The sequence below is a fragment of the Bubalus bubalis genome, chromosome 8, assembly GCF_019923935.1.
Source record: "Bubalus bubalis isolate 160015118507 breed Murrah chromosome 8, NDDB_SH_1, whole genome shotgun sequence".
In the NCBI taxonomy this organism is placed as follows: domain Eukaryota; kingdom Metazoa; phylum Chordata; class Mammalia; order Artiodactyla; family Bovidae; genus Bubalus; species Bubalus bubalis.
Window position 1 is genome coordinate 42452916 of NC_059164.1, and position 14553 is coordinate 42467468.

Sequence of the window (14553 nt, forward strand, 5' to 3'; positions counted from 1 at the left end):
CTAAGTTATTGGGAAAATGATGAAAGACTTAAGCTTTAGTAAGTCCAACACAGGTGACATATAACTGAAAAGTCCCAAATGTTCTATGACAGAAGACTGGTGGGATTACACAAGGCTCTAAACACACCTCACACAACAACTGTGCCACTTTCAAAGTGATATTGTGCAGTAACACTCATTCATGTTGAAGATGCCCTCAATATTTGTTAGATAGAAATACCAGGCTGTAAAAATAATATGACTAAATTATCTAATTTCTCTAAAAATTGTCTGTGGATGGCAGAATTGCAGGTGATTCTAATTTTCTTTATAACTATGCTTGTCTATGATGAACATGTGTTACTACTTATAATAATAAAACTTTTAAGTGTCATTTAAACATATTATTAAGAGTTTGTCAATACATCTTACTTAGTTTCAAGTTATGTATATTATTAATGTGTGTGAGGAAAATATAATTTTCTTCATATTTATAAGAATTAATTATAATGACTTGGTATATTTGAAAACAGTATTATAACACATAGCCTAGTTTTCAAATAGCATGTTTTTCCTTAAAGAAACCTTTATTATATTGTTGATATTTTAATGTGTATTATTAAAATTTGCTGTGGAACATTGAAAATATAAGCCATATTGTCAAGGAAAGTATGCTCAGAATTTTAGACTTTATACAAAAATATACCCAGAGAGTTTATTGGCAGCATTCAAATTCTGACCCACAGAGAGAGAACAGTAAGCTAACCATCTCGAATAGTGGGATATCAATTGAGAATGTATAATTTCTTTGTTTCAGTCATCAGAAACAATTTGCTATTCTCAGAAATATATTTTGAAATTATAATCTTTGTCCTGAAATGCTCCTTTTAACAATACAAATAAATGAGAAAGCTGTGTGCTCTTTCAGGAAAGTGATTTGCCTTCTGCATTGCCTTGAGTGGTGATAACATGATGATGTGCCATTCTACTGCTTGGCATGGGATAATCAGCTAGACCCAGCAGTATATCTACAGAGAAGAGAGTTCTGTGTTTAAAGTGCTAATTTCAAGTCAGTGCTTCTTATAGTTCCTTCAATATGCATTTGAAATTTGGTGCTGACTCTGAATACTTTATTCCAGTTTGTTAGACTATTTCTGCAATATATGTACAATTAAATTATATTACTTATTAAAAATAGTGTTATCTGTTACTTATTTACTGAAAGAAACAACTCTTTATTTTTCAGAGCTTCCATATGGCTGGGAAAAAATCGATGATCCCATATATGGCACTTATTATGTTGAGTAAGTCTCTAAGTTTGATATTAACTTGTTATTAATGTGTTGTGAAATTGTGTTAGTATTCCATTTATTGTGCATGTGTGGCTAACAGTCCTTTTATTCCCCTTTCATCTTACTTTGAAGTACCCACAAAGACTCGAGCAGCACTAGCTTGCTGTCTCGTGCCTCTCCAGCTGGCTAATTTGTCATACTTTCCCTTTGACTCATGATTCTAAAACACCAATTGGAAAAGTATCTTTCACACTGTCCTCTAAATGAGTGATAATTAAAGATATCAAAGTAAATGCCCTTCATTTTGCAATCAGAATGTTGGGAGCTGACTAGTTGTGCAATAGAGATGTTCTATTAGACCAGATTTCAAAGTCAGTTAAATGAAGCAACCATATTTTTCAGTTGAGGGATGAAATAAAATTTAGATTTCTTTGTCTTTTAAGGCCTCATTTTAAATCAGGAGGGTTTTTCTGTAAATTGGACTGAGCGACTAAACTGAACTGAACACTTACTGAAAATCTTTTAACATTGACAAAATTAACCAGGAGTTGCAGCTATAGTATTATTAAAATATATATGTATTTAACATATATAAATACCTAATACATAATATATTTTAATACATAAAATATATATGTATTTATCTATTGGAGGTTGCAGCATAATGAGTTACCACTCTATGCATCCTTTTATTCAGGATAAAGCCCCTATTAAGGATTCAATTATATACACATCTTTCCTTAGGAAAATCAAGTAATATTCAATAACTTTCAAAGGTTACGTACATAAGTTACTTTTCCAGAACCCCTTTTCTGATAGACAGTTTTTTTAATTTTACTTATTGCATCATGTTGTTAATGTTATTTGGGTGAATAACAAAACCTACATACCCACGAAACACAGAGGCTGAAACACTAAAAATGTTCTCCCTCTCCATCAAGATCTAAATCTGTTTCCTCCAGTCATATTCTGTTTAACAATAATAATCTAGATGGTAAATGGTTACAAACTAATGACATCATTGTTAAACTATTTTTATAGCCATAGTCAAACCGTTACTGAGCTTTTACTAAGTGTCAAGCCCTTCTCTCCACTGGGGAGGTGCTGATGAGGACAGCCTGTGTGCTCACGCCCTTGAGCATCCCCTTCATGAACACTTGTTTTGAGCTATCATCTCAAGTGAATTTTGGCACCACAGTCATTTCCAGTGAAGGTGAATTTACTTCATTTGCCAAATGCAGTTTTCTAACATAGTATCTAAGGTCACGTAGACACTCAATACATGCAAAAATTAAGATAAATACTTGGAGGTATCACTAATTGCAAAAATAAAGGAAAATCACTTTTAGATAGTTCTAAGGCTTCTAGTCCCATTACATTGCTCATCAATTAAAATACATATATATTTTAATAATACTATAGCTGCAACTGCTGGTTAATTTTGTCAACGTTAAAAAGATTTTCAGTAAGTGTTCAGTTTAGTCACTCAGTCGTGTCTGACTCTTTACTATCCCATGGACTGCAGCACACCAATAAGTGTTATCTTGTCTTAATTGTTGAATCAGACTATCCCTTGCTTAAACCTATTACATCTGAAATTCAAGGTAGTCCAATGGAAGGAAAGAGAACAGAAGTATGTGACACACCAGATCTCATCTGTAATACACTTCCTTGCATAATTTATCAAACAAGAATGCTTGCCTAAGTTTAGATATTGGGAAACGCCATAAAAAGCCATATAGCAAACATTTTAGGGGGCCAAATGGCATCTGTCACAGCTATTCAATTCTGCTGTTGTTGAAAACAACCATAGATGCTACTTCAAATGAATGGGTGTCACTATGTTTCAATAAAACTTTATTAGCAAAAATCGATGGCTGGACAAACTTGGTCTGCGGGACATGATTTTCTGACCCTTTCCCCGTTTGAAAACTTCTGATTCTTCTTCCATGTCCTCAACTGCTTTCAAGCTGATTTCCAATGTACGAAACAGTATTTAACTCAAACCTTCCTTCTCTGCTTAAATATCTATCAAAGAGGTGAGAGACTCGCACATCAGAAAGCAATGCTTCCTACCTTCTTGTTCATTGAGGTGTCTGTTCTTCAAGGAAAGATCTGATGCTGGTAGTTAAATTATTGAATTGAACATTAGATATAGCCCTAAAAGGAAATGGTTCTCAGTATCATTGCACTTCATATGGTTTACTTTGTATTTGTTTTTGCTTAAACTACATTTCTTTCCATTGGCTTTCCTGGTAGCTCAGCTGGTAAAGAATTCACCTGCAATGCAGGAGACCCCAGTTCGATTCCTGGGTTGGGAAAATCCCCTGGAGAAGGGATAGGCTACCCACTCCAGTATTCTTGGGCTTCCCTGGTGGCTCAGATGGTAAAAAATCTGCTTGCAGTGTGGGAGACCTAGGTTTGATCCTTGGGTTGTGACGATCCCCTGGAGGAGGGCATGGCAACCCACCCATTATTCTTGCCTGGAAAATCCCTATGGACAGAGGAGCCTAGTGAGCTATTGTCCATAGGGTCACAAAGAGTCAGATACAACAGCCACTAAGCACAGCACAACACATTTCTTTCTACATTTCTCCACTTCATTTTTCATGTATAATCACCAAAGTCAGAAAATTACTCATAATTTAGTTAGTTATATCTTATATAATTAAATCAGACTAAATGGCACCCCACTCCAGTACTTATGCCTGGAAAATCCCGTGGATGGAAGAGCCTGGTGGGCTGCAGTCCATGGGGTCGCTAGAGTCGGACACGACTGAGCGACTTCACTTTCACTGTTCACTTTCATGCATTGGAGAAGGAAATGGCAACCCACTCCAGTGTTCTTGCCTGGAGAGTCCCAGGGACGGGGGAGCCTGGTGGGCTGCCGTCTCTGAGGTCGCACAGAGTCGAACACGACTGAAGCGACTTAGCAGCAGCAGCAGCAACATTTAATACTTTTAGATTTCAAGTGACTGTGAGGTCTGAAATACAGTCATTGTTATTGTTGTTTAGTCGCAAAGTCGGGTCCAGCTCTTTTGCAACCCTATGGACTGTCGCCTGCCAAGCTCCTCTGTCAATGGGATTCTTCAGGCAAGAATACTGGAGTGGGATTTCCTTCTCCAGGGGATCTTCCCGACCCAGGGATTGAACCCACATCTCCTGCAATGGCAGGCAAATTCTTTACCACTGAGCTACCAGGGAAGCCTCTGGGTACAATCATAGTGAGTCTAATAGTTTAACTTCCTTCAGGTTGCATCCAATTCTACTATTTGTCATGGTTTTTCCCCATTACATGATTCCATAGGTATACCAATACCAAAAATTAAGCATGTGTGTGTGTATCAGACCAGTCAAAAAACTAAGACAGGTAATTCAGACCTCCAGATAATTTTAAATAGAACTGTATGCCAATATTTCTTAAAAATGTCTTTTGGGAAAAGATCATCAAAATAATTGAAGTACCTCAACTTGTAAACATTGTGTGTTTACATTATATAATGGGTTCTCTGGAGAGCTATCATTTTTGGTATTTAATTGCATACCCCATTACACAATTAGAGAACAGGTTACAAACTATGGAAAACATTCCATCCTCCCACCAAGTGGTAAAAAAGCCTATGCAAGGACTCTAGAAGTCTAACTCAGCAGTTACTCTTCAGACAGACCAACAACTAGGAGGAGAAGTTGTAGAGCAGACATCAGCAGTGAATATCAGATTGAAAGAAACCTTGTGCCTCTGGCAGTTGCACAAACACTCATTCCTGCCAGCTACAGATAAACCAGTAGGACTCCAGCAGTCAACAGCAGGAAAGTGTATATACAACTTGACACTGGAAAACCTGGGCTGAATAAACTTTGACCACTACTGGTGACTTTAACTTGCTGTGTCATAATTTTGTCCTGGGCAAATCCAGTTTTAAGATTACAGGTTTAATATATTTAAAACTCAGAAGAAATTATCATTATCATGTAAGTATCACTGCATCATGGCATCTGGTCCCATCACATCATGGCAGATGGGAAAAAATGGAAACAGTGAAAGACTTTATTTTCCTGGGCTCCAAAATCACTATGGATAGTGACTGCAGCCATGAAATTAAAAGACACCTTGGAAAAAAAGCTATGACAAACCTAGGGAGCATATTCAAAAGCAGAGACATCATTTTGCCAATAAAGGTCTGTATAGCCCAAGCTATAGTTTTTCCAGTAGTCATGTAGGGATGTGAGAGTTGTATCATAAAGAAGACTGAGCGCTGAAGAATTGATACTTTTAAACTGTGGTGTTGGAGAAGACTCTTGAGAGTCCCTTGGACTGCAAGGAGATCAAACCAGTCAATCCTAAAGGAAATATACCCTGAATGTTCATTGGAAGGACTGATGCTAAAGCTGAAGCTCCAATACTTTGGCCACCTGATGCAAAGAGCTGACTCATTGGAAAAGACCCTGATGCTGGGAAAGATTGAAGGCAGGAGGAGAAGAGGGTAACAGGATGAGATGGTTGGGTGGCATCATCAACTCAACAGACATGAGTTTGAGCAAGTTCTGGGAGATAGTGAAGGACAGGGAAGCCTGGCTTACTGCAGTCCATAGGGTGGCAAAGAGTTGGACATGACTGAGCAATTGAACAACAATAGTATAACAAAGTAAATTGTCTTAAATTGACATATGGGGAAACTCTGGCTGAAGAAGTTCAGTAACTTACCCAGCATCACATTATTGATAGGAATGGGCCCAGGCACTGTGACTGTAGAGCCCAGAGTTCAAACTCTTGCTTGAAATGCATCCCATAAATGTAGTGTTCATAATCCTCATGTGATGGTCTGAATAAGCTTCTGCAACTCATCACTGGAGAGGAATAGAGGGTCCCCAGAGAACATCTCCTCCCTGGCTCCCCTCTAGTGGTATCACAGGAGGGTGACAGACAGTGGTGGTCATGTTGCACACAGCCCCATCAGGCTGACTTCTGACTCACTCATTCTGAGCTACCAACTCCATCACCCATGGCTTGAGAGTGGTCCCAGAGACTCCGGCCCCCAAGAGCAAGACTGGAAAGTCCTGAACAAAGAGGATTCCATGTTGTGAGGGCCCCAGCATAGCGATGTTGGCCCTCATTTGGAGCTACAGAAGCAGCCACACAGCTCTGTATTTTGGAGAACAGTGAGGCTCACTCAGCATATTTTCTTATTTCATCTGCAGACAGGACAGACAGACCACATTTCTGCTCAGTTTAGCCACAGAAAGAGGTTAGCCCTATTTTTCTTGACGCTAAATCCATGATAGTACAGGACTTAGCAATGTATTAAAAAGTCCTAAAGTTGCTAACTAGAAATGTAACTGTCACTGTTCATAAAGAAAGGAAAATTTTTAATGAAAAAAGTACAAAATGTAGAGTTGAACAGCTGTGACTTTTGTACAAATGTGGTTTTTTTCCTCCTCTTTTGTGAAATTATGTCTGCTGGGTGCATTTTGGTTTCAATGGCAGTTACACAATTTGCTTAACTAGCTCTCCCAGAAGACACAATTTCCTGGAACAGTTTTCATGCAAAGCTGCCTTCTCTGGCACAGACGGAGAAGCAAACCATACAACTACAGTTAAGATAATGGTGGAGACTGACAGATGTGATTTTCATGTAAAGGTTTTACAAGTTTTCATGTGATGTCACACATCTGCTACTATGAAATGTTACTTGTGTGCAGTTCCAGAATGTATGAAAGATACTGTATAATATCTCCAATATAACATTGAATGTGAAAGGAGAATTGCATTCATTTCATGGTTAATGATGAGTATTTGTCATGATGTAGCAAGTTGCAAAGTGGTTAGAGGGGATTTTAACTCAACAATATTATCTTAACAATGTTTTTCTCCTTCATGCCTTTGAGTAGTTCTCTAAATATTCCAAGAAAACACTTTCTAAGTTCAGAATTTTTGAAAAGTCAGCATTTATGTAAAAGGATATATCTAATTGATATATCTAAATTATATATCTTTTTTATCTTATTGTATTTTTTAACTTTACAATATTGTATTGGTTTTGCCATATATCAACATGAATCCGCCACAGGTATACACGTGTTCCCCATCTTGAACCCTCCTCCCTCCCCGTACCATCCCTCTGGGTCATTCCAGCGCACCAGCCCCAAGTATCCAGTATCGTGCATCGATTTCCAATTAGAAGTCAACACAAAAGTATATCCTTATAAAATCTTGCCTTTTCTTAGAGAATTTTTTTCCTGTATTGAAAGATTTTTTCAAACTTTCAATTTTTTCTTCAATCTTCAAAAATTAGCACATGTTCTGATGCTTTTAAACACCTATTTAAAAAAGAATCCTTTCACCAGCTTAACAAACTTGTGTAATAGAAGATGTTAAACTGAAATGCACTGCTGATGAAGTTGCTCAGTTACATTTTAAAGGGAGCTCTAAATCTTGTCAGTAGCATTTGGTCGTATCAGTTATCACTTAGTGGCCAAGAACATGAGTGGCAGCATTTCACAGTATACCAGCCCTGCAAGTTCCTGGTTGTGAGATCTTAAGTACACAGATTGTGGAGAAGGAAGAAGGGGAGGAGGATGGGGATCAGAAAGGAGAGAGGGAAAAGGAGAAGAAGAAATTGTATTATGCATCTACTACATGCCAGTCAGTATTCTAAGTACTATACATATTACTAACTCATTTAATCAAAACAAAACAAACTGTGAAGTCTATGTTACTATCCCCATTTTATAGATAATGAAATAGAAAATAAAGATAAAAAGATAAAAATAACTGAGATGTAGCTATTTCTACAAGTACTAAATAATAAAGCTGGAATTTGAATCTAGGCAGTCTCATTACACAGCTGGTGAAAGTGAAAATATTCGTTGCTCAGTCGTATCTGACTTTTTGTGACCCCATGGAGTGTACTGTCTATGGAAACCCCCAGGCAAGAATACTGGAGTGGGTTGCCATTTTCTTCTCCGGGGGATCTTCTGACCCAGGGATCTGACCTGGGTCTCCTGCACTGCAGGCAGATGCTTTACCATCTGAGCCACTAGGGAAGCCTTAGCACCTAACACAGGTATATAGGAAGTGCTGAACAAATGTTAATTATATTTTATCTTATGTATCCCAATGACATAGCTAAGGACTCTCCTTTTTGGAATTACCTGCTTTTTCAGTTCTTTCTTGATACAGTAGCAGTTTTGGTCGCTCAGTCATGTCTGACTCTTTGTGACCCATGGACTGTAGCCCGCCAGGCTCTGTCTGTCCATGGAATTCTCCAGGCAAGAATATTGAAGTGGGTAGCCATTCCCTTCTCTAGGGGATCTTCCCAACCCAGGGATAGAACCCAGGTCTTTTGCATTGCAAGCAGATTTTTTACTGTCTGAGCTACCAGGGAGGCCTTTCATGATACAGTTCAGTTCAGTCGCTCAGTCATGTCCAACTCTTTGCGACCTCATGAATCGCAGCACGCCAGGCCTCCCTGTCCATCACCAACTCCCAGAGTTCACTCATACTCATGTCCATCAAGTCGGTGATGCCATCCAGCCATCTCATCCTCTGTCGTCCCCTTCTCTTCCTGCCCCCAATCCCTCCCAGCATCAGAGTCTTTTCATGATACGATGCACCCCCAAAAGTGAATAATTCTAAGGATGATTATTTGATTTGTAAGAAACATATAACTTAATCTCATGGTTAGAGTGTGCCACATTGAATAAAAAATACCATTTCTGGTACTTTTTCCATAAGCCCACTGAAAATGATGAAGCAAGGACTGCAGAGTGTGATATTTCTGTGTCTTCCAGAGGGGCTGAGGTTTCAGGGTAATTTCCAAAGAAACTATTAGTGATGAAAGGATTTATTTAATAACACAGTGATGTTTAAGACACAATTTTTACTTTCAACTACTTTCACATCCATTGTCCCAGAGATTGAGGGAACCAAATCTCTGAGGAGTTAAGTGAGTTCTCAATGAACAGACTCCTAGTAAGGCTGCAGCTATCTGATGCATGGAGAGCTAAGAAAGACCTTTCAATATGTTTTACATTAACATTAACTTTATAATTTATGAAATGTTTCTCATGTTTATAAAACAAGCATGAATCAATTAACTTCACAGTTCAATGAAGGGAAGAAGACTATTGAAATAAACATACGATATTCTATTTCTAACCAAACTATATTCAGTTCTTTTTTACTAAGTTATTACATTTTTACCTCTTCTGGCTGATCCAGGTCAACTTCAAAGTATGTGGCATCACTCCTTTCTGCCTTGAGAAGACAAGCATCAAACCTTGTCGTGAGGGATCTCCTAGGTTCACATACATGTTCTTTACACTATGTTAGCATTTCTGATAGTTTGTCACTGATAATTCTTACTTACCCCTCTGTACTACTTACTTATAGTATGTATTTCAACTGGCTATTGATCTGCTTTGTTAACACTGCACTTCAACCACAGTTTGGTGGAAAAACGTATGCTTCCTTCTGCTCTTTTTGCCAAAGTCTGTCAAATATTTTTAAACTATGATTCTTTCAAAACAAAATGATGTCTCATGTCCAATCTCCCTTCTTACTATTATCATCCAGTCAAGACCTGGGTATATGCCCCTCATCAACCCTTTTCATGAAGTTAGAGATAATTTTTCATCCTGTAAGGTATTTCCCCGTTGCTGATTCATTTTAATATGACCAAAACTTATTTTGTATTCCAGTTGCCTTTCCTTCTCCTGAATGTCTTTTCACCTGAAGGAAAGAAAACTCAACTCTGTAATTGGATATATTTTTGTTAGCAACTTTTAAGCTGATAAACTGCCTTGTTTTAGCAAATCCTCTGGTTCGAAGTTAAAAAAATGTCTTAGGAACCTAGAAGTTTAAATAGATTTAACTGCAAGTGGACTTTTACAAATAACAATGAGGTAATCACTTTGATAGCAGTTATCTTTTTGTTTTTAAAAGACAAAATAATTATTATTCCAGCATCATCTTTTCTTTTCTTTGAAAATGTTAGTGAAGAATGTAATGTGTGCATCTTTTCATGTGTTTGTTAGCCATCTGTATGTCTTCTTTGGAGAAATGTCTATTTAGTTCTTTGGCCCATTTTTTGATTGGGTCATTTATTTTTCTGGAATTGAGCTGTAGGAGTTGCTTGTATATTTTTGAGATTAGTTGTTTGTCTGTTGCTTCATTTGCTATTATTTTCTCCCATTCTGAAGGCTGTCTTTTCACCTTGCTTATAGTTTCCTTTGTTGTGCAGAAGCTTTTAAGTTTAATTAGGTACCATTTGTTTATTTTTGCTTTTATTTCCAATATTCTGGGAGGTGGGTCATAGAGGATCCTGCTGTGATGTATGTCGGAGAGTGTTTTGCCTATGTTCTCCTCTAGGAGTTTTATAGTTTCTGGTCTTAAGTTTAGATCATTAATCCATTTTGAGTTTATTTTTTGTGTATGGTGTTAGAAAGTGCTCTAGTTTCATTCTTTTACAAGTGGTTGACCAGTTTTCCCAGCACCACTTGTTATTATCAGAGAAATGCAAATCAAAACCACTATGAGGTATCATTTCACGCCAGTCAGAATGGCTGCGATCCTAAAGTCTACAAGCAATAAATGCTGGAGAGGGTGTGGAGAAAAGGGAACCCTCTTACACTGTTGGTGGGAATGCAAACTAGTACAGCCACTATGGAGAACAGTGTGGAGATTCCTTAAAAAACTGGAAATACAATTATGTAAAGTTTAAAAATAAAATAAAATTAAAAAAAAAACAACTGGAAATAGAACTGCCTTATGACCCAGCAATCCCACTGCTGGGCATACACACTGAGGAAACCAGAAGGGAAAGAGACACGTGTACCCCAATGTTCATCGCAGCACTGTTTATAATAGCCAGGACATGGAAGCAACCTAGATGTCCATCAGCAGATGAATGGATAAGAAAGCTGTGGTACATATACACAATGGAGTATTACTCAGCCATTAAAAAGAATACATTTGAATCAGTTCTAATGAGGTGGATGAAACTGGAGCCGATTATACAGAGTGAAGTAAGCCAGAAAGAAAAACACCAATACAGTATACTAACACATATATATGGAATTTAGAAAGATGGTAACAATAACCCTGTATACGAGACAGCAAAAGAGACACTGATGTATAGAACAGTCTTTTGGACTCTGTGGGAGAGGGAGAGGGTGGGAAGATTTGGGAGAATGGCATTGAAATATGTGTAATATCATGTATGAAACGAGTCGCCAGTCCAGGTTCGATGCACGATACTGGATGCTTGGGGCTGGTGCACTGGGACGACCCAGAGGGATGGTATGGGGAGGGAGGAGGGAGGAGGGTTCAGGATGGGGAACACAGGTATACCTGTGGCAGATTCATTTTGATATATGGCAAAACCAATACAATATTATAAAGTTAAATGAAAAGAAAAGAAAAAGAATGTAATGTGTGTAATGAAAACATGAATGTAATGTAAACTGTTTGTTTGTCTTGAAACATTTTTTTGTGAATTAAATTAGTCTCTCATTTAGATACTTCTGGAGAGGTTGAACACAAAAGCTAGCACACAGCAGGTAAACTGAGTGGTACAGGCAGCAATATCCCTGAGCCCTTATTATCCCAAGGAGAGATGACGAGAATGGTCATAACTGGAAACACCATTGCGTGCTCCCAAGGAAGGACCATGCTCTCTCCTTCTATTCCATCTTTTCTGTAGGACCATGAGAACTGGAGAATGGCCATGGTGAAGGAAGGTAGGACAGTCTGCAATTGGGCCTTGTTGCTCAAGGGAGTTTCAGGCAATGTTCTGAGAGGAGTGTGAGCAGGTGGATGTGGGGAGTGTCATTTTTTCACTAAGAGGTCCTAGGGTGTTGTGAGATGTGCTGTCTCTCCTGATGGGGGAGGGATCGCCTATTTCTATTCTGTGTAGGTCATTGCTAGGCCAGACCCAGAGAAAACTGCCACCATCTTTCACTGGATAATTCTGTTTGGCTCTTGCCAAGGTAATGTTATAATAACAAGTAAATTATTGTCATCATTCCATAATTTGTGAAATAGTTAGCTTATATAGTTTATTAATCTCTGTCTGGATTAAATATGTTAGGTTTCTTGTGAATGAACTACAAATTGTCTCATGCTACCAGTCTGTATCACCACATACTTTGGAGCCATATCTTAGACTAAGTTCTGAAGTTAGCACATGAAATGAAAAATTGGATAGGGTCAGAATTATCCTAAAAATCCCTCAGCATCATGTCACGTTGGAGACTAGCATACTGAAACAACATTGCTGTTTTTTCCTTTAGTGTTGGAAAAGAATTCTCTCTGGAATTAAACCGGTTGGCTGGCATTTAGGTCTTTTAGATCTTTAATGGATACAAAACTAGAATCACATTCAGCTCAGAGAGAGGCTGTCAGACAGATGAAGAAATTTAGTGAAACAGAAGAAGCAGTAGATTGATTTCATTTGTGTACATTATTATGAATATAACAAAAGACGGTTACCTTCCCCCACATGAAAACTATAATTTCATCTTTTTTACTATTCAGGTAACGTTTTTCAAAATTGATTTTGTGTCACAGACCATAATGTTAGTAATAGTTTGTCCTTTTTTGCATCCATGGTTTTGAATTTACAGGCTAGTAGAAAATTACACTTAACCTCTCTGGCTTCTATCTGTTAAATGAGTGGTTTGGATTAGGTGGTTGCTAAGAGTTCTTCTAGTTCAGGGAACGTCCACTGCATCTTGTGTTAACAAGGATAAATTTGGCCATTCTCCCGTGTTAAGCCTCGTTGTTTTCTCATTATGCCTGCTGATCAAAGACTTACTTAAAATTTAAAAGCATTTTCTTTCCATTTCTGCTTGTTATTTGGCTAGACAATAACATATATTACCATTCTTTTATTTTATTTTAATGATTTTAGCAATCCCATAATGTGAATGTTAATGAAAGACTTCCAAAAAGAGTGGATTATTATAATAGAATCTCCTTACAAAGCTCTGACAATATATTGTCATGAATACATTGTATTTGATATCTACAATGTATTTTATATCTATAGATATGAAACTAATTATCATTAAATAAAAAGTCAGTGGTATAAAGAGAAGCTTATAGACAAAAAGTCAGGTGAGAACTATATTTTTCTCACCACTGTCAGAGCTGAAGACATTTGAAGGGAATATTGTTTTCCATTTTTTATAGTACAAGGTGACATTGTTAAGGGGCTTTCCTGATAGCTCAGTTGGTAAAGAATCTGCCTGCAATGCAGGAGACCCCAGTTCGATTCCTGGGTCAGGAAGATCCCCTGCAGAAGGGATAGGCTACCCACTCCAGTATTCTTGGGCTTCCCTTGTGGCTCAGTGGGTAAAGAATCTGCCTGCAATGCTGGAGACCTGGGTTTGATCCCTGGGTAGGGAAGATTCCCTGGAGAAGGGAAAGGCTACCCACTCCAGTATTCTTGGGCTTCCCTTGTGGCTCAGTGGGTAAAGAATCCACCTGCAATGTGGGATACCTGGATTTGATCCCCGGGTTAGGAAGATCCCCTGGAGAAAGGAAAGGCTACCCATTACTGTGTTTAACAGATGACTTTATTTACCTTGGTGAAATTATGTTACCATAGACAGCTAACAATATAATAGATAGATAACAAACTTTTTATTACCAAATTTTGTATATTCAGTCTAGCTAAATAAGATGAAATTTAAAATTATCAGGGAAAAATTCTGTCCTGTGGCTGAGCTTATCTGGATTTGCTGTGATAGGCCAATAAAATTATTTTTTCATGAATCTAGTCCAGGTGAAATTCACCATTAGGTATTTGGTTTCCAAAAGCTTATCAAGTGACACTTATTGAGTCTGTCACAATGTAAAGAACTTAGTTCAAATTTCTATTTAGCCCAACACTCATATATAGAGATTGACAAAGTCTCCTCTTTTTATTCTCACTTCACTTTCTCCAGTTTCAATTGGGCATCTCAAACATAGGATTTTCAGATAAAATGATGGGAATGATTGTCTTTCTTTTTTCTGTACTATTAGTTAGTTGGGGGCATTGACTTAATACATAAATAATAAACAACTATCAGTCAAGCCAGGAAAATCATATTAATAGCTACCACCTACTAAGTACTTTTTATGTATTCGGCATTTTACATAACTTATTTAGTCATTACAACAACACTTTATGTTAGATATTCATGTTTTACAGACAGAAAAACTTAAGCCAGACCATCAACCTCGTAGGTGGTAGAAATTGAGTTGGAGCCCAGGACAGGAATTAAAAGACTTGAT

The 14553-nt window shown here is 37.7% G+C and overlaps 1 protein-coding gene across 13 annotated transcripts in view; it reads left to right on the forward strand.

The window, feature by feature from the left end:
* The window catches only part of MAGI2 (membrane associated guanylate kinase, WW and PDZ domain containing 2), a 1452748-nt gene that overhangs the window by 1082875 nt on the left and 355320 nt on the right, over positions 1-14553 (forward strand). For all 13 annotated transcript variants that reach the window (XM_044947150.2, XM_025292002.3, XM_025292003.3 and 10 more), the window contains exon 7: positions 1226-1283. In XM_044947150.2, coding sequence (XP_044803085.2) covers positions 1226-1283 — 58 coding nt within the window. The remainder of the gene's footprint in view (positions 1-1225; positions 1284-14553) is intronic.